General features: G+C 43.0%; 1 protein-coding gene across 3 annotated transcripts in view; it reads left to right on the forward strand.

Moving 5' to 3' along the window:
- DENND2B (DENN domain containing 2B) overlaps positions 1 to 26,606 on the forward strand; it is a 150,492-nt gene that overhangs the window by 110,895 nt on the left and 12,991 nt on the right. For all 3 annotated transcript variants that reach the window (XM_058837103.1, XM_058837093.1, XM_058837110.1), the window contains 8 exons: positions 357 to 453; positions 1,412 to 1,456; positions 3,623 to 3,807; positions 4,416 to 4,525; positions 6,097 to 6,166; positions 12,473 to 12,550; positions 15,331 to 15,471; positions 17,997 to 18,145. In XM_058837103.1, coding sequence (XP_058693086.1) covers positions 357 to 453; positions 1,412 to 1,456; positions 3,623 to 3,807; positions 4,416 to 4,525; positions 6,097 to 6,166; positions 12,473 to 12,550; positions 15,331 to 15,471; positions 17,997 to 18,145 — 875 coding nt within the window. The remainder of the gene's footprint in view (positions 1 to 356; positions 454 to 1,411; positions 1,457 to 3,622; positions 3,808 to 4,415; positions 4,526 to 6,096; positions 6,167 to 12,472; positions 12,551 to 15,330; positions 15,472 to 17,996; positions 18,146 to 26,606) is intronic.

The following is a 26,606-nucleotide window of genomic DNA, read 5'->3' on the forward strand; positions in this document are numbered from 1 at the left end:
TGAAACAGCATTTGCAAACTCTTTTATAGTTCTATGAAGAAATCTGCTATGGAATGAAATATATTATTCCTGATTTATAAAACATCATGAAGATTAAGTGCTACATATTTGTGACTCTCCCGAAGTTATAATATTCTGTTTGATGTTGGATTCTTAGTAATCCCAGCCTCTTGTTGAAGACAACAAACAGAAGTCATCTCATTAATATTTGCCATCATCTCAGGTATTTTTGGGGCAGGCAGTTATTATCTGTGTTTGCTGGTCTATCATCCATGTTTTCCTTGAATACATTAATTAGAAGTCTCCTAGGAGGAAAATGTTTAGTCTTACTGATCCCTCATTTTCTTATTTTGCAGCTTGTCCAAAGAATTAATTCCATCTACAGTGCAAAAAGAGGGAAAAAACGACTGAAGAAACTTTCCATGTCCAATATTGAGACGGCATCCCTACGAGGTATGGTACAAGTATCATGGTTCAGTGAATCCATTTGGATGCTACAGGATTAATCAATTTCCTTTTTTCCTCCTCATGTACCCTGGACTCCACTTATTTTAGAACTTCTTTCTGTGAAAAATGATAATTTTCTCTCTGCAAGAAGAAAAAATGGGGATGAGCCAAAAATAAATGAGATTCTCAGTATTGTGTATCCTATTAATCCCATGGTCAGCTAGACTTACCCAGCTTCTTCTTTAGTCCACATTTACTGTAAGTTCTGTCCAAAATTCACAGTTTTTTCTGCAGTTCTTGCATGCTTTTTCCTAGCACTCACAGTGTGTAACTCACCCTGTGCTTCAGACTGCTTCTGGAAAAATGGGGGCCAAAAAGGAAATTCAGGCCCTGTTTGTAATAAGAGTACAATAGGGCTTTAATACAGAGCCCCTCAGTAACACATTGTGTCATAAGGTTACTTTTGCCTGTTAACTCTAACTCAGTTTGGTGAGTTCTGGTGCTTGGGAATGTTGCCCAGGCAGACAAAGCTCATAAGGCTTACTTGGACTTCTCAAGTGCTGCATAACTTTCAAAAAGAAAAAAAAAAAAAAAAAAAAAAAAATTAAAACCTGAAAACAAGAAGTGAAAGGGTTAAGACCCACATTCCAAATGACGCTTTTGCAGCTCAGCATAGATGGGGATTCAGTGGAAACAGTTGTTGTAATGAATGCAGAATGAATTTTGCCCTTTCATCAAAATGAAGTTCTTACTCTCTAGCAATATTGAAACTGAATCCAACGAAAACACAATCTAAGGAGTCATTCAAACTGTTTATTTCAAGATATTTTAAGACTGAGGAGATGTGCATGTGTGTGTCACAAGGCTCAGAGATGTGAGATAGGATTTTTCCCAGTTGCAGCACAGTGAACGGAGTTTGTTTGCTCTGGTTTTGCATTAACTGATGCCTCTCTGTCCTCTGCAGATGAGAACAGCGAGAGTGAGAGTGACTCAGATGACAGGTTTAAAGGTAAGGGACCAACCTTCAGTGACTTTTAGTTAGACCCTGTCACACACCTTATCAGTGTATGTTCTCCTGCTACTGCACATTGTTCCTGGCCATGGCCTGTATTATCTATAGTTTCCTAACTCCATTACTGCAGAGCTCCCAAAGTACCAACACAGGAGCATGAAAGCAAGGACAAAATAAGCTGTGAAGATCTAACAAGGATTTGGCAACTGTGTCTTTTAATGAAGAACAGGACCTTTGATAGATTGGCTTTGTCAGCCACTTCAGAGATGCTGATCTATTCCAGACTGACTACTGGGTGCAGGCTTAGAGGGATGAGATTGGATAAAGATGCTCCTTTCTTATTCATATGCTGCTTTCAGTATTTACTGCTCGCTGCTGTTGGAGGCAAGGATCTGGGTCTGATCCAGTGTTGTGGTTCTTAGACTCTTTTGTAGGTCTGCAGTCTTGTAGAAATTGTAAATTGTAGAAATTCCTTTATCAGTACCTGCACAAACCCTGTAAATGAGTCTCTCCTTTTCCTAAGTCCTGATACAGAAAGAAGCCTGTGAAACAGTTGAATACAGCTGCAACAGCATTACTGAAAACCCATCATGTTAGTAGGTGAGGGGCAAAAAAGACAGGAGTATGAAGCTGTTATAAGATATGGGGCGATCATCATGCAGATGACAACTGCTTACTGTACATGCAGCAAAGCTTTCTGGAAAACATTGTCTTAGGGAAACAGATTTGTGCCAGGTAGGTGATGGTAAGACCATCCAAAACAGGCTGTATGCAACATTGTACAGTCATGTGTGGAAAATGGCTCCTTGCTCCTTTGTCTACCTGTACCAAGCCAAAAGCATTTGCAGTTCTCTTTGTGTCAGAAAATCGAGGCGTTGCTTGTTGTCATAGGCCATGAAAGAAGAGAGACAGGGCCTGGGCCCTCTCTTGTTACTGGGAGGATATTCTGATCTCACTGGAGATTGGGAGGCTTTTCAGAGAATCTTCATTCTGATGTCTCTCTCTAACCAGCTGCTGCTGAGTGACTTTGTGTTCACATTGATGCTCTCAGGGCATCCTTGCCCTGCCTATCATGACAGGACTCACTGGGTGCCCATCTGGTGGGGTGGCCTCTTTGGTTTCACCTTCAGCAAATGTGAAGCAGTGGCCTGCAGTGTGGGGCTGCCTCAAGGCAGGAGCAGTCAGGCTGTTTCTGGGAATTTAGCTTCCTTAGTTGTGCAGTCACATCAAGACCCAAGTGCTTTATCAAAATAATTTAATTTTCTGATTTTTTTCTGCTGAACCAGATGTGTGAGGGCTGGTCATCAAGGGCTTTCCCTTAGTGCTTATAACACCTTATTTCCCTATCACAAGGGTCAGTCAGCCTTTGGAAGCTGTGGGCACTGGCACTAAGTAGAGCCTGAAGGGTTTGAGGCATGCTGCTAACAGTTCCTTCCTTTGCCGTTGCCTAGAGATCCTTGTGTGAAGAGCTGGGGAAGAGCATGCGGGGAGCTGCTTTTACTGAGCTGGTTTTGGTTTTTTTTGGTGTACTAGAACTGGTAGTGATGTTAATGACCAGTCCTCCATAGGTATCAAGCAACAAGTCACTGGATGAAGGCACATCTTTGCCTTCATGACCATGAATCTAAGATCAATTAGATTGAATTAGCACTAACAAAGCAACCCACAGGAGGCCATTGGCACATCTCTCTTTCCTCCCTGTCCCCCTTCCCTGGAGATTACTCCATGGCTTGCCTTATGTGGCTGGTAGCAAAAAGCTGTGCTGTGTAGGGACAGGGCACAGAACTGTTTTTCACTGGGGTAAGCCAGGCCTCAGATGTGTCACCCTGGAGGCCCCAGTGCATTTGCACAACCACATAAGGGCTTATAATCCAGTTTTATGTGTGAAGAAAAGCCAGACCTTTGGTAGGGTAGCAGTTACGAACTGCAAATTATTTCAGTGACCGAGTGCTACATAACTTCAGTACTTGGAGAGAGTTTTGCTTTATGGGTGCAGTTAGTGAGAGAGGCTACAGAAGGTTTACTACTTAGAAGATTTGCTTTTGAAAGGAGAACACTGAAAATTGAAAGTCCTTTGTGAATGGCTGTGGCTTACACAAGCACATTAGAGTCTCAGGTAATGATCTGTCTCTTTTTTTATTCCCTTTTCTTTTTAAATGGCAGCTCATACCCAGCGCCTTGTGCACATCCAGTCAATGCTGAAGAGGGCTCCAAGTTATCGAACCCTGGAACTGGAGCTGATTGAGTGGCAGGAGCGGGAGTTGTTTGAGTATTTTGTGGTAGTGTCCCTGAAAAAGAAGCCCTCTAAAAACACTTACCTCCCAGAAGTGACATACCAGTTTCCCAAGGTAAAAGAAAAATTCCTCTGTACAGCTCATTCTAAGATCAGTAAGGTGAATAAATGGAAAAATGAATAGAATTCCAGTTCTTAAATGGAGCTTTCAGGATTGTTCCAAAGCAATCTGTTATAAAGCAAAGGGCATAGAGAAGGTAACTGAAAGCTTTCTCTGTTTTCAAATTTATCTTTTCCAGAGCTGGAGAACTTGGCCTGATGGTGGATGCTTTAAGGACTGTGTTTAAATTCAGTTTCTAAATATTTCACTTTTAACTAATTTTGGCTGTATTAGGATTTGTTCCAAAACTCGCTGAAGTCATTGGAAAGACTTTTGCTGATCTCTGGCATTTCTCTTTTGCTCTTGCAGCAGAAAGGTATTTTGAGTTAGGGCTGTGTTTTAAGTGGCCATCGTACAACAAGGGAGTTTCAGACAATTCAAAAAATGTAAAACCCTAGCAGTGATTATTTTTTTTGTGCAAGCACCTATAAGCCTGTCCTGGAGTCATGCCTCACTCTGCCAAGCACAAATACAGGACAATCTGATGGGCCCTGGCTCTCAGAGCTGCTCCCCTGGGAAGGGACACTCCAGGGACTGACTGAACCTCACTTTTCTCCCGGCAGCTGGAGAGACCAACCAAGCAGATGCGGGAAGCGGAGGAGCGCCTCAAGGCTATCCCACAGTTCTGCTTCCCTGATGCCAAGGACTGGCTCCCTGTCTCTGAGTACAACAGGTAAGTGCTCCAGAGCTCCTCTGCACGATGGAGTGATGCTGGAATGATGCTGGAATGATACTGGAGCAGCCTCAGCCTCGTCAATGCCCAATTAAGGAAGCAGCAGTTTGAGTCTTGGCCACTTTGTGATCAAGCAGCTGTATTTAATTTTTCTTTCTTTTGAAGTTGTGTTCAACTTCTTTGTGTTCTTTTTCTTCCCTATTCTGCCTGCCTCACAGGCCTGTGTGGCTGAGGGCAGGAAGTTTGAAGGTTCTTCTGAGTGCTAAACTCAAAAGAATAAATGGAAGTATTTTAAATAAATCTTTAGAAGGATGAGGCCCTGCCCACCCCATGCCCTAGTCATTCACCTCAGAGAGCTTGTCTAACATTGCAGGTTACCCATTCATTTGGCTCAAAATGTTGCAGTCTGAGTACATTCTTGGAGCTGTGCTCTATTCCAGCAGAGGAGCCCTCTCTTCCTCCCACTGGAGATGAATGACTGCAGGAGAAGGGCAAAGAAAAGGAGAGCCAGGCTTGCATTTTCTTTTTCATTCAAAGTGACCTCAAAAAATGTATAATTTTTTTTCCCCTGCATTGATACATGAGAACTGGTTGACCCAAAGGTGTCGAGTAACAGGATAGGCAGAAGGGATGGAATCATGGAATGATTTGTGTTGGAAGGGACCTTTAAAGGTCATCTAGTGCAACCTTTCTGCCATGGGCAGGGACATCCTCATCAGGCTGATCAGAGCCCTGCCCAGCTTGACCTTGAATGCATCCAGGGATGGGGCATTCACCACCTCTCTGGACAACCTGTCCCAGTGTTTTACCACCCTCATTGTAAAACACTTTTTCCTTTTATCTAGTCTCAATCTACCCAGTTTTAGTTTAAAACCATTATCCCTTGTCCTATTGCTACAGATCATATTAAAAAGTCTATTCCCATCTTTCTTAAAAGCCCCTTTTATGTACTGAAAGGCCACAATAAGATCTCCCCAGAGACATATGTAGTTATATAAACCCTGGCATTTCAGCACAAGGAAGTGTTTAATATAATGCAGTTTAAAACTTGCAAAGCAGTCAGGAATGTTTCACAGCCCAGGCACAAATTCACAGATCCATCCTTTACCTGTGCTGTAGCTGCAGCCTTAAACTGTTGTTTTACTGCTCTGTCACAAATGGTATTTATCCTAGACAAAGACATAAAATGAGTTGGATTTTGGAAACCTGTGTTGTTTCTGGATTAGAAAATGATTTCTCTACTCTCAGAAAGTATCTAAGGTTTTCCTTTTAAGAACAAAGCTTAGTCCAAAGACAGGATTATACTAAAGGTAAAGGAGCACTGGGATACTGCCCTCAGAATCTGATTCTCATGTTTCTTCTTCAGTCACTGACACTCAGCACCCATCTCTTCTAAGACACATGGGTTGTCCTTAACCATACTGCTGACAGAATTTTTCCACAGAGTGTGTCCTAATGATGAAGACCAGTGGGAAGCATCTCTCACTTGCTGAGTGTCCCTTCCTAAGGGATCTATCTTGTAGCCATGCTGTAGTTCTGATACAAGCTCTGGGCAATTCATTTTCTCCTAGTGAGACCTTCTCTTTCATGCTGACTGGGGAGGATGGCAGCCGGCGCTTCGGGTACTGCAGGAGGCTGTTGGTAAGTACGTCACCCTCCCTTCAAAGGGCAGAATTCTCTTAAAAAAGATCTCAAAACTACAGTCTGAACTGAGGGTGAAGGTGTATTTTTAAAGGAAAGAGGGTTTTCTCACTCTGAAATTTGGAAATATAAAATTAAATTAAAATAATTTGTAATGGCCATTTCAGTCAGATAGATCCCAAGGCATGTAGTGAACTTCTGAGAATGTGGAAAGTTTCTTGTGTGAGCACTTACTTCATAAATTCTTTGTTGTGTACTTTCAAGCACAATCAGAAATACTACAACACTGGAAACAAAGGGAAAGCTGGTATTTCTAAACATTTGTGAGTAGTGTTTATCTCTTGGGCAGCTGCTTACATCTGAAATGATTCTGCCAGTGCTGTGTCATCAGTCTGCAGCTCAGAGCCCAGCAACAGGCTGGTGCCAGCAGTGGGAAGTCCGGTTTCTCACATAACTTTCAGTCCTCATGACCAGGGGTGCTCAACAGGTGAGGTGGGGAGCCTACAAACAGTGTTGTCTCATCACCTGGAAAATCTCTGTTCACTTGATAAACTGAGAGCGCAGCACTCTGTGTATATCACAGGGGAGGAGTCTGCACAGAGGCTTGCAGGTGTGTTAGGGGAGGTGGAGCACAGTGCAAACAGGAATTCTGACAGGATGGCAGCAAAGCAGAAAGCAGCTGGCTGTTCCTGCACTGGCCTTGCACCTCTTGGATAGGTTTGAAGATGTCTGTGAGTGACTGGGTGGGGAGCCACGGCTCCTGTCATGTTCTCATGACTTGTCCACACTGGGTTGGGGAGCTTACATGGATACTGGATGCTGCAAGAGTCTTTGGCTGACTCTGTGTGTCAAATGAATGTCTACAGCAGTTTGTAAATAGGTCCCCCTCTCTAAGAGTAAGGCACACTGACACTTTCCCCTCCCTTCCCTTTCTGGCATAATTTCCCACCTTTTCAGGCAGGGAAAACCTGCCTTCAATAGCTTCCAGCAAAGCAACTCCCTGTCACTAGCACAGCACCCTCTGTCCTGCAGTGCTGCTTGTGCCTGACCCTGCTCTTCCCCTGCTCTCTGTCTGTGGCAGAGCCCTTGGTGTGCAGACAGCAGATGCTCTGTCTGGGAGGTATTGCTGTGTGTGGTTCCTCTATTTGTAAGAAGTTTCATTAAGCTAACATAACAGAAAACTTGTTTATCAGTTCTGGGGGCAGTGTTTGCTATAGGTAGCCTCAGAGGGACTCACTTTGTATAAAACAGTGTCTCACAGGGGGCCACCACAAGGTTGATGTGTGGGCAGGAAATGTCACTGAAGGCTTGTGCTGCAGTAAATCTAGGGCTGGTCAGGGGGTAACTCAGGGATGAACAAGGAAAGCACCTAGAAGTCATTCTTGCTGGTGTAAATAAGCATAATGATGTAGAGTATCAGTACAATTACATTTTTTTAAATGAATTGTCATTTAAAAGGATAATAAGGTCCATTAGGGAAAAAAATAAAAAAATCTCAGAAAGTGTTGGTTAGAATGAAATTATGGAATGTTTTCACTCTACCAGGTAAAGGTGGTTTCAGACTCATATCTTTCTGAGAGTCTTGCACAGAGGTTGCCTTTGTGAAATGCCACATGGTTGGTCCTGGACCATGCTGAGATTGAAATAACCAGTGACAATAAAAGACATTTATACACAGGAATGTTGGATCGGTTTTTCAATGAAACATTACCATAGACTTTTTTTACTCATTTAAAGATCAGTGAAATTCACCCTATAGTAAGGACAACATAAAAATAGAACACTGTCTTTCAGCTGGTGCAAAAGATGGCTGAGTGTATTAGGAAATACCAGGAACAGAATTAAATCAATAGTGCACACTTTTATGTAATGGTGTTTTGAGACAGCATTGGAGATTTTTATCCTCCACTGGATAAGGCAGAAATCAATCAAATAGCAAAAAGAAAAATGGAAGATAGATAGTGCTTTGCTAAATCTATCTAATAATTATAAAGCCAGTTATAAAGCAGATTTGCTGCTGCCACCTTCGGTGATCACTAAATTCAGGTTGCTTAATCTGGATTCCAAGCCTTGGCATAGAGAAGCTGACATGTTTCACCCCACTGGCACAGCCTGCTCAGCCAAGGAAAAGAAGGATTGGTGCCAGTGCACTTCACCAGCTTTGCCCTTTATGGGGCAAATCCAGCCATGCCCTTCTGAGAGCAAAACTGGGGCTTAGAAAGAGAGGGGATTCTGGAAGCTGCAGAGAAACATCTCAGCATTTCCTCTACCTGTGGAAAGGGCAAAAGTAGCACAGATCTTTTATTTGGGTGATGCAACCTCCTTCTGTCCTGCTGGGAGAACTATGGAATCTGGGTGGTTACCTGAAGTGCCTTTTCCATAGGGTTTGGCTGTGCTCACAAAGAGTGAGAATTTCATGTCCCCTGCAAAGGTTGGTGCATGGTGGGACAGCCTCACTGGTGTGTGCCTCAGTGTGATATATCTCTTTACAGAAAATACAGATTTTGTACAGGCAGCAAGGGGCAGGTAAATCCTGCAGGCATTCTTTATATACCAGTAACAGATTTTTGTGTTTGGGGGTCCAATTTCCTGGGCAGGTTTTGGAAACTTAGGCCAGGACGGCTCTGAGGTCCAGGAGGGCACAGCATCTCCTTCAATTAGTCCCATTCCTGACCTGCAAATTCTGTCAAATGCAAAAACCATAACTTGGGAATTGCATGCAGTTTATAGCAGACATTATGTAAGGGAAAGGCGAGGCCACACTGTAACACAGAACCACGAAACCCCCCTAAAATTCTTACAAACTGCTCCACTTCAAGCCAAGCCAACTGCTGTGAGGCTAATTCCTTAGAATATGTTCCCCAGCTGTCCTGGTGAGGGATGCTCTTGTAATACCCAGCAAGAGGTGTCTCACACCTTCTGGTGCATTTGGCAGCCTCGCTGGCAAAAGCTCTGTGGCTGGCTGATCCTGTGAGGATGGCTGGCTGCTCTTCTGCAGGGTCTGGTGTGCAGATTCCTGCATTTAGGAAACAATTGTGTTTTGTCAGCCTTGCTCTCCTTTGGCGTGTTGTGATATGAACAAACTGTTCCACTTTTTCTCCTTCAGATCTCAGATTATTCCAGACCTTTTCTGGGGTCTGTGTGCCAAAACTACCTCAAGGGATACAGTGACAATTATGTTTTGTTTGTTCTACAAATCCTGTACAGTATCCCCATTAAATGTATTTATATTGTTTTGTTTCATTTTGGAACAGGATTAGAATGGAATGTAACCTATTGTCCCACAGCAGACAATCTGCATTTCCATAGATAGCATGAAATTTTCCAGTTACATCTTGATACCTCCAAGGCAATCCTGCAACAGCTTTTCCAGTGAGTGCACATGTCAGCAGCAGAGATGATTTGGGCACCCTCGCAGGGGCTGTTCCATCCTACACCTCTCTTCCCTCTCACATAAAATTTGATCCTCCACCACTTTTTTAGGCTAAGACAAGCCAGTCCCAGGAGTCCATGGAGGAGCAGAAGCCTGAATGTGAAGTGTGTACCTGAAAACATGGAAAGCAGTTGTTAGGTGGGACTAACCTGACATCCTGCATTTGCTGGGGGCAGGAGAAGGGCATTCATTACAATGTGAAAGTAGCTTTTGTGGGATGCAGACTGTTTATGGAGCTACAAAAAGCTTATGGGAAAACCCTTTTTTCTCCTTGCTCCCTTCCATCCTGCCCTTGCCCAAGCAGTTTGACAGCCCTGTGTACACCGAGTGCTCTGGCACACAAGGTTCATGTTTCACAGAACAAGAAGTGCTTAAGAAGTGCTTTTGGATTTACAACACCCACAGTTTTCTCATGGTCAGCATTTGGATTGGCCCTAACAAGGAATCAAGAGCCTCCATAGAAACTGGCTTGTGACTGACTACGCATTTTAGCCTCCCAGTGTTTGAATTGTTCTGATTCCTGGCACCACTAAGAAATATCTCTGTTTCTGGATATGCTGGCTAGTGCATGTGCTTTGCAAAGGCCACTTCCCTCACACAGCTCAGTGCTATGGAAGACTGAGAGGAGATCTCTTAAGGCTCCATAGAATCCAAGAACATGGACAAGGAGGTGGGATTTGAAAGAGAAAAATGGGAGGCTTATTTTTTGGAGCAAAAGCCTCTTGTTTCTCCTGCCAAAGATTTTGGAGTGGGCTTTAGTCAGTAATATTCAGATTAAATTCACTATAAAAAAAAATTGTCCTGAGCCACGTGTAGACCAGCCCAGATGCAGAGCTTGGCTTCTCCATCTCAGCCAAGTTCTTGTCAGTTTATGTTCATCATTCTGGGAAACTGCCTTGTTATCATCAAAACTCGTTACTATTTTCATTTTGTGATACTGGACTAAGGCTGAAAGCATCCTGGGCTCCACAAAAACAAATTGAAAGCAAATCAAACCCAAACCATCAACCCCTCCATCTCTCTTCTTTCTGGGGCAGTGCAGTGCACCAAGTCAGAGTCACTCGGGTGCCTCTCAGCTGGGCTACTTCAGCATTTTGCTTTCCTGATCTGGACCTATTCTTTGTGTGCAGGAGTGAGCCTTGAATGAAGGACATGACTCCAAGACAGTGTAGCTATCTTGCAGAGCACAACCTGCACTTGGGAGAGCTCCCTTTTGGGGAGAGAGGAGGTGTCACTGGTACTGATGGGCAGACCTAGGGCCTGAGTCTCCCCTAGTGATGAGGGAGGAGTCCAGGCAGGAGTGTCATGTCCCATAGGATGTTCTTTCCAAGGAAAGAAACAAACTAAAGCACAATGGGTGTTTAGATCAATCTAAAGTGAGGTGTAAACTGATGGCTGAGAGGGGAAGTTATGTGAAGGGTTGCCAGCACTATAAATTTGGGAAGTTCTGCCCCTCAGAATGTCTCTGCTCAAGGGTTTTGCTTGCTGCTCTTACAGCTGATGTGTGTGAATCTCTGAGGCTGTGATGTTTGCAGGAAAAGGTCTCTGAAATAACAAAAAAGGATGTTCTACACAGTGAGAGCAGGGGGGGAAGAATCCCAGCTCCCACAGACACGTAGCCTTTAAGACATTTGAAAGCAATGATATTTCATAAAGGAGAAACTTGGAGTAAGTGCTAAGCAGTTATTGTTTCTGGTCTTATAGATGACCCAGGAATGTGATGTTTTTACTGGCACTCAGTGAGACAGCTCTTGGCTGGGAGCTGTCCAAGGCTCCTGGCATGGCTTCGGCATTCCTGCAGATTTGACACAATGATTTTAACCAAAATCCCACATGCTTGATATAATCACTCAGTGCCTTTAGAAAGGATTTTATACCTAATATGGACAAAAAAGGGCTCTGCTTTTTCAGAGATGTGACGTGGAGTGAGCAGGTTTGGATCCAGAAATAGATTCATCTGTATTCACTTAGCTTTGGTATTTTTTTTGTGGTCTTTATTATAACAGGCAGGCACCTGCTGACTGTCCAAGTCTAGTGTGCAATATTCAGGTTTAAAAAGCACAGCTACCCCTCAGTTTCTCTTGATTGTCATCTCTGTGGCATGTGAATTTCAAACACTCCACAGGGAAGTTGATCACTGTACCAGTAGAGTCCAACGGAGAGACAAAGAGAAGTGGAATTGGCAGGGTAGCAGAGTCCAGTATGCTGAGGAAGTACCGTTTGCTTCTCCAGGACAAATCTTCTACAGGATGATATTAGAGGATGGTCTTTACAGTTTCTCTTGGGGAGGGGGTAAGATGGATATGTATCATTGATTCATACTTGCCGCTGTGTAAGTTATGTGAGTTCCATGTTTATCATGAGTTGGTCTAAGGAAGTTAATGATCATGCAGCCTGCTTTTGTTAAGGTTGTGAGCTCACTTTCTGCAGGCTGAGCTCTCTTTGAGCACCATGGAGTGAGGGAATGGGGACCTAAAGTCATCAGGGCCTCCCTTAGTGTCGCAGTTCTCCTCTTGCAGCACACGGCCCCAGGGTGGCCCTGCTCCTCATGCTGCAGCAGGAGCAGGGCACAGAGATAGCAGAGGCATGAGCTACAGCCCTGCTTCCATGTGCTGGTGTGGCTGCAAGCTGGAGCCATGCTGGGATCCAGCTCCAACACGCTGTGATTTCCAAAGTGGATAAGGTCTATCTGTGCTTTTTGGTTTCCTGTCTTTTGGAAGAAATATGATGCTTTTCCAAGAGCAGCTATTTGTGGGAGAAGCAGATAGTGAGAGGTGTCACATGATGGCCAACTGTGTGGTCAGAGAGAGAAGTGTATTTCCTCATGTCTCCACATTAATATGTAATTCCCATCTCCTCTTTGCTGTTATCAGCCCAATGGAAAAGGCCCACGCCTACCTGAAGTTTACTGTGTCATCAGCCGCCTGGGGTGCTTTGACTTATTTTCTAAGGTAAGGACATAGTTTTTAATATTGCTTTTTAATTTGATTGTTTACTGAGACACATCTGCATTGATGAACCAGACTGGAAGAATTCCTTCTTTTGATGGGAGATAACTATTTTACAGTTGCTGTTTTGGATATTCCATCCCTATTATTTGGTTCATCAAAGAATGTCTTATTACTTCTGTAACTGAGGCAGAAATTGATTCAGAAAACATCTGGGTGTCTGTATGATCTGGCTGACTGCAATTTTTTCCATTGTTTTCTACAACTGTTCTGTGCTGAGCTGTAATTCTTGGCATCCATAGTTTGGATGATGGGCCAGTACCACTTTTACTCCAACACCCTGTGGAATGATGAGGTTGAGAAAAAAGATTATTTGATATGTGAATTCTATACACTTAACACTAGTGACGCTTTTTTTTTTTTTTTTTCCACCCTAGGAGCCTAGGATAAAGCACAGATAATATTTTAATTAGCCCAATTTTAATTGATTGTGTTTTAATTTACCAGAGGTTTTCACTTCAGATATGGGAAATCTCTTATGACTTTCACAGATTTTACTTGTTAATTTTCATAGGAATAAAGTTGAAAAGAGCATGTAAATCATTGATGTTAATATAAAATCATAGCACTTACATTTTCATGTGATCTCATGTTCATACAGAATATTATCTTTAAAGCACATTTCAAGTTTTTCTAGATAAAACTTTAACAGAAGCCTTATGTGAAGAACAACAGTTGGGTTACAAATAGTTAACTGCAATTTTGCTTCTGACATCTTTCATAAAGCTCTGAAATCAAGGTTTGACAGTGTCTCTTAGATACAATATGTATCCAAACACAGATATCTGTGAGTGAAATGGAATGCATTGTTCTGGGAGGATCACCCAGCTCACCACACTTGTGGTGTGGGCAAAACTCGTGAGGCTCTTTGTTTGCTTTTATGTTTTTACCCAGTTTTGATAGTGCTTAGTTTTTCAAAGGAAAACTTGGGAGAAGGAAAAATAAATTAAGTATCTTCCTTACAACCAAGTATCACTGCAGCTGAGGTATAAGGTTGGACAGCTGGCCCCCAATACAATGAATAGCTGTCTCTACCCTACACTGTGAACAATGAAAGACCATGGGATGTTAGATCTTGGATATTATTTATCACAAAAGCAAAAAGATTCCTCTGGTTTAAAATGTTTATCATCCTATTGCTGATAACTTGCATTAATTTAGTCTTCCACAAAGCCTTTCCTGCTCACTCACTGTTGTAATACCTATTGCTCAGACAGACTTAAGAACCACAGATATTTTAACTTCCAGCCAGTTCATTTGGTCATGGTTTTAACAGATGTTTCTGACCATTTTATCTCTTGGGATCTCTGTTCATCTTTTATTTGGTTTAAATGCTCCTTTTATTTGCCTTGTGAAGGTCCTTGGAGCCAGGCATATGACACACATACACAACCCCAACCCCAGCAACAAAAAGCATCAAATAGCCAATCCTGTGGCTGCAGGAACACAGCTGAGTGCTGGCAGCATGCAGGAGCACCAAAGGACCTGGGGCACAGCCCCACATCACTGCTGCTTCCCAGTGGGCAGCTGGTTTTGTTTGCTGAGGATGGCTGTGCAGCACATTACATCGAGAGTGAAATCCATGTCCTCATTTATTGTTATCTGCCACTTCCAAGGACTGGAATGCGAGTTATGTACACAGGGGCAGCTCTGCTTTAGTTAGGCCTTCATTATGTCACAGGGAGGAAGGGGAAACTATGCACCAGTGAATGCCTCTGCTGGCATTTGGTGTCACCAGCTCTTGTTACAGGTCACCAGCTTGTGCTTAAGTGTCTTTTAATGTTCTGCTTCAGTGAAAATCATTTCCAAGAGAAACAAGAGAAAATATCTGGCTCAGGCTCACTAACTCTTGTATGGCCTTTTGCTCTGGAGTGATGGTTAAAAGATCACCACTGCAGGTCAAACCACTAACTGCTTTGAACCTTGCTTTCTGTCTTTAGCTTTATCATCTATATGCTCTGCCTAATGTGGGAAAACTTAGCTGTGATCTAATTTATGTTGCCCCATGCGATCAAAGAGAGAAGAAAATAATAGTCCCCTCTATCTTTAAGAAGTTCCATCTGGTTATTTCAAGGCTAGATTGCCTGCTGTTTCATCAAGAGAAAATTACCTTAATGCAGGCACTAGTGTGAACAGCTGGGTGTGCTTCAGGGGTCAATAGTGGTCTCCAGCTCAGTGCAGTCTCTGACCTGACAGCCACTGCTGGGACCCTTTCAGGAGCTCTGTCCTGCTATCATAGTGGAAGCATTGCTTTCTTTGCTACTCTGGCTTTTTTCTGCCCTCTCAGTTGAAATGGAAGAGATGCTCAGTGCAGAAGAAAGTTTTTTCTTGATACAAATTTCAAGATGTACCATTGAGATGTGATGCTGGTCTGGGCTGTGATTGTGGGATTTGTCTTCATCTTTCTTTCCTTCAGCTCACCATATTCTTCAGGCATAATCCCAACAATATACAGATCCCTTTAGTCATGTTGAGTCTTCTTCCTCTTTTCCAGATTTGTTAATTCTTCCTTGCCTCTGTGTTAATTACATTCACAAACAGGCTTCATTTTGTAACCAAAAAACATGGATTGATGGTAGTGAAGAAACACATGACAGAGGAGACATAAACTTAGATCTGCCACGTGTTTAAGCACACGTGGGTCAAAGGATGCTTCAAAAGTCTGTGTGATGCTGACATGTTCTGTCTCTCTCTCTCTCACTTATGTCTTACTCATGGACCAGATCCTGGATGAGGTTGAAAGGAGAAGGGGAATATCTGCTGCCCTGGTTTATCCATTTATGAGAAGTCTGATGGAATCTCCTTTTCCTGCACCTGGAAAGACAATCAAAGTCAAAACCTTCCTGCCTGGAGCTGGAAATGAGGTAAAAAGCAACTGCAAACATTAAAAACCAAAGCCTTACCCTTTAACACTCCAGCATCAAAACAGCAAAAGAAAAACCAGGAGGAGACAAACAGGTCCTGCAGGGATGTGGGGTGGCAAACCCTCAAAATGAGCAGAGCATGAGCACCACTGTGGACATGCTAATGCTAGTTACCATTGATGATTATAAGCCAATTTATGGTTATGTATTTATTATTTTATGTTTATTATTAAGTTGTGTGTGAGAAAAACCAGCCAATGCAAATATCCCAGTGTGCCTGGCCTGGTGCAGTTTAGAGACTGCAGTGTTGCTGGGCTTTATCACAGCAATAACAGGCAAGTGTGAGTTTCCCATGCTGACTGTACCTGAGCACTTCAGCAGCTGCTTGTTATTTCAAACCTTGTTACTGCTGATCCTGGCCATGGTAGGAGTGACCAGCAGCATTTAAATGGCTCTCTTTGGTAATAAATACCTTTTAACTGGCCCTCAAAGAAAAACACGTCACGTAAAACATTTGTGTGTGAGTGTGTATGCACATATAATAGATGTAATTTCTTTTTATTCCTGACTCAAGTAGCTAGAAGCTTAGCATTAGACATATGAAACATATGAAAGGGTGATCGGCGTAACAGGGAAAAGATCTGACAATGCTTTTTCTGTGTGAATGTAACTGGGAGCCATGGATCTGTAACCTCTCTATCCTCTGCTCAAGCTTCTGAACTCTCCCAGAGAAAAATACTGAGATAATTCCAACAAACAAACAAACAACTCTCTTCTGGCTGAGCTTTTCTCTCTGTTGTGCTAGTACAAACTCGTTATTTGAATGGAATGCATTGGCTTAATTAGGAACAGAATCTTGTCCTTCCATTGTGGCTCCTCTTGCCTAAACAAAGAAGGCAATTAATTGGGAAGCAGACAGTATATTTCTTTGTGATGAGCAGACTGAGGCAGCAGGCTTTGCCAGGCAGCAGAAAACATCCCTGGTATTTGTAAAAGCTGCCATAACTTGCATTGCATCCTACCCTGCAGCAAGATTTTCGTGTTGGCAGGTTTGCAGTAGAATCAGCTCATGATTTTGGCACATACATTTGATTTGAGCTTGCAGTCCCAGTGCTAAGGAATGGAAGTGGGCACCTTTGCTGATTGTGTGGAAGAGTTAGGCAGCATTCCGGAGGAGCAATTCCTGGTACAGTCATTCCACAGTTTGTTTCTTACTGCTGTTTGGGGCAGCAGCTGAGTGATGGGCATCTGTACATCATACTGTTCCTGTATTTCAGGCTTAAAAAATCAGATCTATTTGATTTGATACATACTGTTCTATGAGTGGCTTTCTTTTTACAGTTGTGTGTTACTGATCACAAACAATATCACAACTAAACTGATATGAACTTATTTTTATGGTATCCTGTGATCTTGAGCATATCTTTAAAACAGTGTTTGTGAGGAATTTTGTAAGTGCTACTCCAGTTAAAACCTGATCCAGTCTGCTTGTGAAAGGTGGTGTCATGTGTATGAACACATAAAATTAGTTTAAAGCAATAAAATTATGGTGATTTTTGGATGTATTGAAAGAGGAAGATGTATGCATGTTCCTGTTAATATATATTCAGAGATTTCAACACAGCTTCAAGTTGGCCAACTTTTTCCCTTTCCCTTCTGTTTCCTCAAATTCCTCAATAGTCCATCATTTGCTGTCTTGTGCTTCATATTTTTCTCCTTCTGTTACTCTCTTCTTCACATTATTTTTCCCTCTTCTTTTTTCTGTCCTCTGCCTTCAAGTTCCACATCTGAACATGTCAATTGCAGAGTAAAAGGAAGATAAAATAAAGGAATCAAGGAAAAGGCATTTGAGAAAAGCAAGGAGAGGGCCTGAGGTCATGGATGAAGTATGAAAATTAGACTGTAAAGGGATGTCACAACTCACCATCTAAGACCTTGTCCTGACTCCCCAGTTAAGTATATATATATATATATGTACGTATCTTTATATGAAAAAAGAAAGGTTTTAAACATTATCTAGTGAATTACACATCACAGGAGAGTGGAAATGAAATAAATTTGGTTTAAAGTCTTCCTGGCCTTTTGAGTTGAGTCCCAGGCTCCTATCTAGATGTTAATATGAATCATTAGCCAAGTTTAGAACCCAATTTACCTGGAGTTTATGGCTGTTTCAACCCCGTAAGCTTCCAGCTCCAGTGGTTGATTGTTACTTGCTTCATACTCTTGAGTCAGCCAAGCTTTACATCTCTTACAGAATGTTTGGGAGAATTATGCTTCCCTTGGAGATGACAGCAGACAGTGCACACAGCTCTATTCTGGGAAGAGTGGCATGAAATTGTGCAATACATCTTCTTCCTGGAGCACTGCACCTGCAGCCTCAGTTTGCCTGAGAGGCTGGGGTTCCTCCTGTGTACCCTCAGCAGGCAGTCACGGGGCAGTGCTGGAGGGCCGGGCTGGGCTTCCAGGCTCTCGGCACTGCCAGCCTCTCCCGGCGGTGCTGAGGGCTCTTTGTTGGCTGTGTGCAGGTCATTGAGCTGCGGAGGCCCATGGACTCCCGCCTGGAACACGTGGATTTTGAGTGCCTCTTCCAGTGCCTCAGCGTGCGGCAGATCATCCGCATCTTCGCCTCCCTGCTGCTGGAGCGCCGCGTCATCTTTGTGGCAGACAAGCTCAGGTAAGTGGTGCAGGCACCTGAAGCACACGTGCAGGACAGTGCTGCAATGCAAAAGGCTTTAGAAAATAGTTTTCGGATGTGAGGATCCTCTCACTGGAGGATTTAAATGTCTTTTTACATCCATGGATGTTCTGTCTTACTATCCCATCTGTAAAATGACGATGCAACTTCTCACATTCTTCACAGTCAGCAAATGTTTGCTCAGCTTTTTGACGCAATGTCATGCCAGCAATGTTTCCCTCGGGTTTTGGATGCACAGTACTCACAAAGAGTAGCAGAAGTTGTCACTGAGGTGCTTCACGTTTTGCTCATGCAGTGCAGGCAGGCAGGGAAGTGGGCTGCTGAGAGCTCTCCTGATTTGCTCTGTGCAGTACTGAGACTTTATGCTGGGGCTGTGTTTCAATTCCTGCCCTACCAAACCCATCCAGTGGGAGTGTTAAACTGCTATCACAGTCCTTCCCAGCTCTTTAGGATATTTTTCCTGGTGCTCACGTGACCTGAAAACATTTCCTTTTGGAAGCTCCATCTTGGGCTCCTTGCTAGAACCTTTCAACACACCTTTTGCTTCCCTACCCTTTGATTGCAATTTCCCCTCTTTGTTTCTCTGAAGCATGGACTCAGTCCAGGGTGTAAGGAGTGAAAGCGACAGGCCACAACTCCACATGGCCTTTCCCAAGGAAATGGGAGCTCTGTGTAAGCTGCACCCCTGCCCCACAGCAAAGAAACATCCTATTTTTTAGATGCTTTTGTAATCCATACAGAAAAGTGTGGGTAATGTAAAGAAGACATTATTTTCTGTGGCATGATACATTAAAAATGGCAAATAAAAATAAAGCCTGTCATTTATTAGACTCAGGAACATCCAGCATCTTTTAAAAGGACACCAGAGACTGTATGGGAGGTTAAAAACACAGATGGATCTACCCAAACAAACTCTGCTAAACACTTTATCAGTCCTGACCTCCTCTGAATGACCGCCAGAAACAATAGCTGCACTTAGTGGCCGCCAGTGTATATAATAGCAAAAATACTTTGCATAGTAAAAGCTTTACAACCTTTAGGGGAGAATTTCTTAAAGCTGCAGACCCTTCTCAGGTTATAAAGTTACTTCCTTAGCAGTCTTTTTTGTGTCTAGAATGACAGGAACATTTTATTTCATCCCTTCTCTTGTCGGTAACCCTTTTGAATGACCATTTGGGATGACTGAATTTCACATAAAGCCTTGATGAGAATTGTGTGACTAGTCCAGGGTTTCTGCAGTACTTTAGTAGATACATGAATCATGAATATTGGGGCAGGTAACTTTATAAATACTGTTGGTGTGTTCCTTATGATTTTTCCTACAGCATGTTTACTCATTCTGTTTCTGTCTTACCATTCTTTCAGCACCCACAAGTCTGACTGTAATTCAGATTGACACAGATCTGTGTTCCTTCCAATGGCACAGTGATCTGAGTGGAAACTCACAGAAGTGGTACAGCAAAAGTGAGGGCTCTGCTGTGCTGCTGCCAGCTGCTGCTCTGCTCTGGAGTTCCCACTTGCTCCTCTGCAGTGTTGTGTGGGCCACAGGCACAGTCCTGCAGGGATGGCTTGCTGTGGGAAAGATCCTCAGCCATGAAGGATGAGACAGACAGCAGCCATTCCCTGGAGCATTTCCCTGGGACAGCTGGCCTGGCCAATGTCATATAATGCTCTTGGCACTGTGCAGAGAAGATCAACGATTAAACCTACTTTGACAGGCTCAAGGTAGCTTGGCATGGAAAGCAGTTGTGTTGCTGATACTGAGGGCTTGTGGTAACTCAGGACTTCATCAGGCAGGCAGGGTTTTATACACAGTGCAGCCCTGGCTGGAAGTTCAGGCTTGCCTGTACAATTACCTTTCTTTTGGTAGCTGCCTAGTCCCACAGGCCTTGGAGCACAGAGTAAGAGTTCTGCTTACAGAACTTACAGAGCTTGCTGCTCACCCTTCTGGCACACAGAAATAGGGCATCAGGACCAACAGGAACCAGAAATTATAAAGATCCCTTTTGGTAAACACATAGCCCTACATTGTGCCCTCCTGCAGAAACTGTTCTCCAGTGATCTGTTGTTTCTGTGTGAGAGGGGGGCATGGGATAAGGGCCATAACACAGGAGAAAGTGAGGATTCAGATGGATCCCAGAGGTTGGGAGGTTATTGGTTGCTCCTGTAAGAAGGGACAGAACCTTTCTTACAAGAAGGGCTTATGTTCATATGCTTTACTATATCCACATGTACCCTTTATTGTATGTATATACTTGGTTTGATTTGGTAAGAGGATGACAAAATCTGATGTGCTAGATAAGGTTCTGCATGCAAACTTGTGGATCCTGAGCTATCCTTCTGAACCCTCTGACCTGCTGGGTGTCACATGCTGGAAACATAGCACCTCTTTCTTATCTTTTGTCTGGTCTATCTGGGATCCCAAACACTCTGGCATGGAGACCACTTCCTGCTGTGTGTGCAGCAGCTCTGCTTTGTGCCGTGTGGTCCCTCTCAGCATGGGGATCTAGGCGGTACTGTAAACCAGGAACTAATAATGAGTCCTTTGACAAGAGCCTGGAGAAAGTGACAGTGGATTTAAATTCAATACTTACTGAGATTTTCATGGTTTAAATAGGGATGAAGTCTAAAATGAAACACTCTGGCTTTGAACTAGTAACTGTCTTCTTGGAACCTTTGCTTTGTCTGACATGAGTTTTGTTTATGGGCATCCCGGCTGAAACTGGAGTTTACCAGTAATGTGGAAAAAAAAAAAGAGAAGTGAAATATCTTACAGGTCCACTCTGTGTCCAAAGAATGAGAGCAGGAAATTAAAATGATTTTAAAAGGGTTTGATTTCTGTATGTACCCAAAAACTAGCTTAGAAATAAATGATGTTGAGGTTTAGGCTTCAAACAATAAGATGCAATGGGCTTTTGTGGCTGCCTATTTCATGGGTATTCCGGCAATAAATGATTTCACACATTATACAAGTCTGGAAAAGTCATGCCTGGTGAAGTGAGCTTCATTCAATAAGTTGTTATTTATGGTTCTTAGAGTGTCAAGAATGTGCCAAAATATATTGTCCTTGATCTTTGCAGGAAGAGATTGTCAACACAGAGAGTGATGCTCCCAAACAGTGAGGAAACAACAGCAGAGTTCTGAATATGAGGTTGCCCTGGTTAGATATGTGCAGTTAGGTTTGAGTATTTTCTCCCCCAGTAAGTTGATTATGTATTTTTTCCGCTTGAAATTGGGTGAATAAATCCATGCAGCTACTTTCTCACCTTCAAAAATTAATGTGAATCTGCCAGTGACCTTTCAGAATTTTGCTTTCCCTGAACAGTGAAGAAAACAACAGGGAAACAAAACTAATGATAAAGAAATTTGAAATAATAATAACAATATCATCACAACTCTTAAAGTGGTAACTTAAGGCTCCAATTCCTTAAAAATCTGCTGAAAGCACAGCTGACGTGGTATGCCTTATCCCAGCTCTAATCCCTGTGCCACTGGGAATCTCTGTTTATGTTCCCAACATTCTGCCTGTTCACCCCAACCCTGGAACACTCCTGTGCCTGCCAGCTGCAAGGGGGAGCTGCTCTAGTGCCATCCTCTGGGGTTTGAAAGGCAGCAGATGCAAAACCAGCAGGACCTGGGGCTCAGGAACATTGACCTTGCTGCAGGCACAAAGGTAGCAACAGAAAATAAATAGAAAGCAAACACTGGAGGAAAAATATTTCTCTGCTTGTTTTAGTTTTGTGCTGGGGAAACAAATTTGTGGACGTGTTTGCTGAGGAGGTGGTGTATCCATGTGTGTGAGAATCGTCTCTTTGCCTTTTCCCTGAATGCTGGGAGAGGGGAAAGGAAGACCCTGGAGATAGCAATGCCCTTTTGTTACAACCCCATTTTTTATAAATAAAAAACACTCTTGCTGTAATCCACTATATTGGGAAGGACTCTGAAGATATTTTGCTTACATTTCACATATGGGTCCAGTCCAATGCCAGCCAGTCAGTGGGAGTGTTTGGATGAGGCTTGTTTTTTGCTATCAATCCAAATCCTCCAGTGTTCCTCTCAGTGGACTTTTGAAAACTTTTGGGGCGGTGAAATGCATCTATAGAGCCCCTGTTCTTGTAAAAGACAAAACAACTTTTCATTGTTCTGAATTTTGGTTTTTTATGAGATATTTCAGCTACTTCTCAGTGAAGCAGGAGCATGGGCCTCAGGTAAAAAAAATTAACCCTACTCTCCCCACGGTATTTTGGACTGCAGGAGGAATCTGTCTTCCAGCACAACTGTAGAAAGTCCAGGCGGATCCCAGACCTGACCAAAGGTTACAGGCTGGAGACAGAAACACTGACTAATACAGGACAGAGCATAAATATGTAAATAGTGGGGAAGTCATCCTGCAGGCATGTCTGTTAACTCTGGAACAAAAGGAGAGCAGAGTGTACTTGTATTCAAGGGCAAAGGCTTTCAGAACACACAGCAGCGTATCCCCATTCTCACGCAGACACAGCTCAGGGCTGTCTGTGCTATGCCCAGGATGTTCAGGGAGTGGTGATGCTTCTCCTCATGTTTGAATCTGTTGTTTTGGGGCCATGCTAGAAACTGGCAGCAAGAGCTGAGTGGTAGCCTGGTCCCCATTTTTCAGTGCCTACCTAAAAAACATCTTTTAACCTAGCAGCCAAAATCAGCATGGTCTTGTAGCTCAAGTTAAAATATGCAAATTTAAATTAAAATGGCAATGTTTTAGTAGTAAATCATTGCTCCTCAGTCTAGTAGCAAGGTCAGGTGGAAAAGCTAGAATAGCTAAACTCTGGGGCAGATTACTGAAGTGCAAGCTCATTCTCTATTTCCTTATTGTTCCTTTTTAATTAACTAACATAGAATTTCTTACAAACGAATCTTGGCCATGACAGGTCTGAACAGCTTCACCAATTGCCTGGGAATGCTCCTTTCCAGAAACTGTCATCTTGTAACACTTGGAAAGTCTGCCAACTTGCAGCTTACAAGGCAAAAACATGTGTATTAGCAGAGAGAGGAGAAGTGTGCTTGGTGAACAGACCTGAGTTTTGGCCAGCAATAAAGATCTCCTTTATTTTTCCTGTCACAAAAACCTCCAGAAAGAAAGGTGAGAGAAATTTGACATCAAATACATTCCAGAAACCAGCTTGTGAGGGAGAATTTACTACTGCCAGTCTCTGACTGGTCTGTACCATTTCTGAGCACAGGCTACAGGGTCTCAGTAGTTTTTTAATTATCAACTGTGCATTAAAGAATATGTTTAGAGATGCAAACTACTGCACCTGTGGAATGTGTAATAGCTCACAGATCTTCTGTCTAAACCCAGGAGAAGTATGGATGGCTGACATTTCTTTTGGTGTATTTTTATCCAAAGAACTTGAAGTGCTCTCTTAATACTGTCAGGATTATTGGGCTTGTCTGGTCTGATATACTGAAGATAAGCTAGAGAATTTCTTTCACTAATTTCTGCAGTGGAAGGAATGAGCCCTTGTATAATTATCCAATGTGCAATCATGCCTAGCAGACAGAATTTATTCTACAGCAAAAACATCAATTTCTCACGTACATAACCAGAGAGTTTCTGTTTCCTCCAGTGAGAGCCAGACCAGCCCCTGCTGAGGGGGTTAGCAGAGCTGGCTCCCAAGATTCTTGAGAGAAATTTTGCACTTTATTCCCTCTTCTCAAGGAGTAATTACTTTTTGTACCACTCAGATTACTTTCTCCAGCACTTAGATTGTGTGATGGCTGATGCCAACAAAGCAGCTGTACATGGACAGTAGGAAAATGTGTGTCAGGCAAAAGGGACAGACCAAGAAACAAAATGAACATTCAAAGTCTCAGGCTTGTTAAATATTCCACAGTCCCAGAGAAAACAATCCAACAGTGACATTTTTAATGTGCAGTAAACTCCAATGGCATTTTTAATATGCCATGTCCCAAGAAGGGTAGAGCTTGTATAATTTTCCTTTTCTCCCTTCCCTCCTCCCATACTTTCCAGTGGTATTTATTTATGTCACTCCAGGCTTTGGCCAATGTTCTACAGTGGGAAAACATAATTTTTCCACTTTCAATTTGTGCAAAAAAATTCTCTGTCCCTTCCCCATGAAAGGAAATGGGATACAAAGACGACCATGCTGCTTGGTAATTCCCTTCTGGATTGCTTATTGACACAATATGGCAGTAAATTGCAACATCTTTCCAACTTGACTTTTTGCTCCTTGCAAGAGGATTTAGATGCCCTCTTTTCAGTTTTTTAAATGAGACAGATTAGGGAGATTGCTCCTCTCCTCATTGGTTACTACCTAGAAAAAGTACTTCATCCTGCTTTACAGCTGTCCTGTTAACAGTGGAGTGATGGCCTGGGAATCTGAAAGCCCCAGTGTGAGCAAGGACTGGTGAGAGCAAAGGTCCCAGTGTGGAAAGAACAAGGAGTTAACTCTTCTCTGGAGCACCTGCTTTTGTTCTGGGTTTGTGCTAACAAATTGTCCTGCAGGAAAGGGATTGGATAACTCTGGATACAAAGGATAACTTCACACTTGTTTTTTCTTGCAAACACCTGACAAAGCTTGGGCAGGTAGCTGATGTGTTAAAGCCATGACTTTTTCCCCCAAATCCCATTTTCTTGAAAAGGCAAGTCCTCATTCTGCAAAGGGCACTTTGCATGTCTCTTTCTCATGTCCCTTGCTTACACACAAGTATTACAGGAGCAAAAAATAATGCCTTTGTTAATACCACATTTCCCTTTAATCAGCTGTTCTCTGCTTTCTTTTAAATTAAGTACTTCAAAGCTACTCTCTGAACAAGAGAGAGCTCTCCTAAGACTTCTCTGCTCTGCAGCTCTCAGCTCTGTGGGATACAGCCTTGATCTTTGCATGAGCCAGGGTTGTGCTTTGCAGATTATCTGGGGGACCCCACACTGTCACTCAGGTGTTCCCAAAAGGTGGGGGCTGGTTCTGAAAATGCAGCTCTTACTCAACTAAATCTGGCAAATTATGTAATTTTTGGAGATTTTTGCAAAATCTGGATGAAAACCGGAAAGAAAGCTTCCCATATAGTCAGAATGAACCTGCACTTATTTCTTCTTTGACATGTCCTAATGAGTCGTTTAATTATCAAACACTGAAAATCTGAATTACTTTATGTGACTGAAAAATCCATTGGCTTTAAAAAAAGAACTCCTGAGGGCACATCATCTTTCATGGTGTCCATCTCTGTTAAGCTGTGGGAATGTGCTCAGTCGGTGTCAGTGATGGATCTGTGCTGGTAGGGTAAAACAGTACAATCAGGAGAGGATGCTGCACACTAAAGCTGAGGGGGATGTGGTCAGAGAAGAGTTTATCAATGAAGATGTTGCCCACTCAGTTTCCTGTCAAATACGAGAAGGAGGGACCAGAAAAGGAACACAGATGATGATGACAGAAAATGCTGGGCAAGTCTGCTCCATGATCTGTGCTCGTTAACACTGCAGTGAGGTAAACCATGGCTTTGTGAATCAAAGTCAGGGAAAACAATTCCAGAAATAGGGTTGTAACTTTTGGTTCAACATAAAAAATCTCCTACTAGGAATCATCAATAGCACAAAGGCATTTCTGCCTGTGCTTTCCATAACTCACCTTCAGTGGTCACTGGACCTGTCCTAAAATTAAATGTGCCACTGGAGCCCCACTGCTAAGGAGCTGCAGCACTGCTTTTGCCAGACAGGTGAAGACAGACTGGGATTCCTTTATTAAGGTTTTACAAGCTTAGCTGTTCTCCTGCTGCCCTGTAGAAAGCACCAGATAAAACCCGAAGTGTGACTTATTACTTGTAAAAGAAGGCTTGGGTTTGGGTTTAGCTCCTTTTCATATGCCAAAATGGCCATTTGAGTGGTGTGAAGGTTAAACAGCCTCACTCTTTGAGCTGTAAGCATAATTAAAAGATTTTGCAAAGGACAATAACTGATAATTGGGCTGATGTGATGTGGAAAATATGCATTTCCTCCTCAGTCTCAGTGCCCCTCTCTCCCTGCCAGTGTTATCACTTGTTTGCATTCCATGAGATATCACAAAGGTCACTTGCAGCAAATATGTCAGCTTTCAAATTAGGGGAGCCACTGTGGTTGGACTTTGCCCTTCACCCCTGGGAAAAGCAAAGTTTGGTTCTCACTTCTGCATCAGGCTGCTGCTTGCCAGGTGGGGGGAGCTTGGCTCAGGGGGAGCGGATGGACCTGGAGGCGGAGGGCACAGGGTGCAATTGCAGCACTGCTGGGTGGACAAAGCAATCACCCACCATAGGAAGAGTTCACTTGTTGAGCAAGGTTCTTGCTTTGTCAAGCTCCTGTGCAGAGTGAGAGGTTTTCACCTGCTTCAGGACTGAGTTGTTACCTCACCCCTGGCAATACATGTGAAAGTATGTTAAGTCTGGGTAATAGATGTTTTGGGCCATAATAAAC

This window comes from Poecile atricapillus, chromosome 1 (assembly GCF_030490865.1).
Source record: "Poecile atricapillus isolate bPoeAtr1 chromosome 1, bPoeAtr1.hap1, whole genome shotgun sequence".
Taxonomy (NCBI): Eukaryota; Metazoa; Chordata; class Aves; order Passeriformes; family Paridae; genus Poecile; species Poecile atricapillus.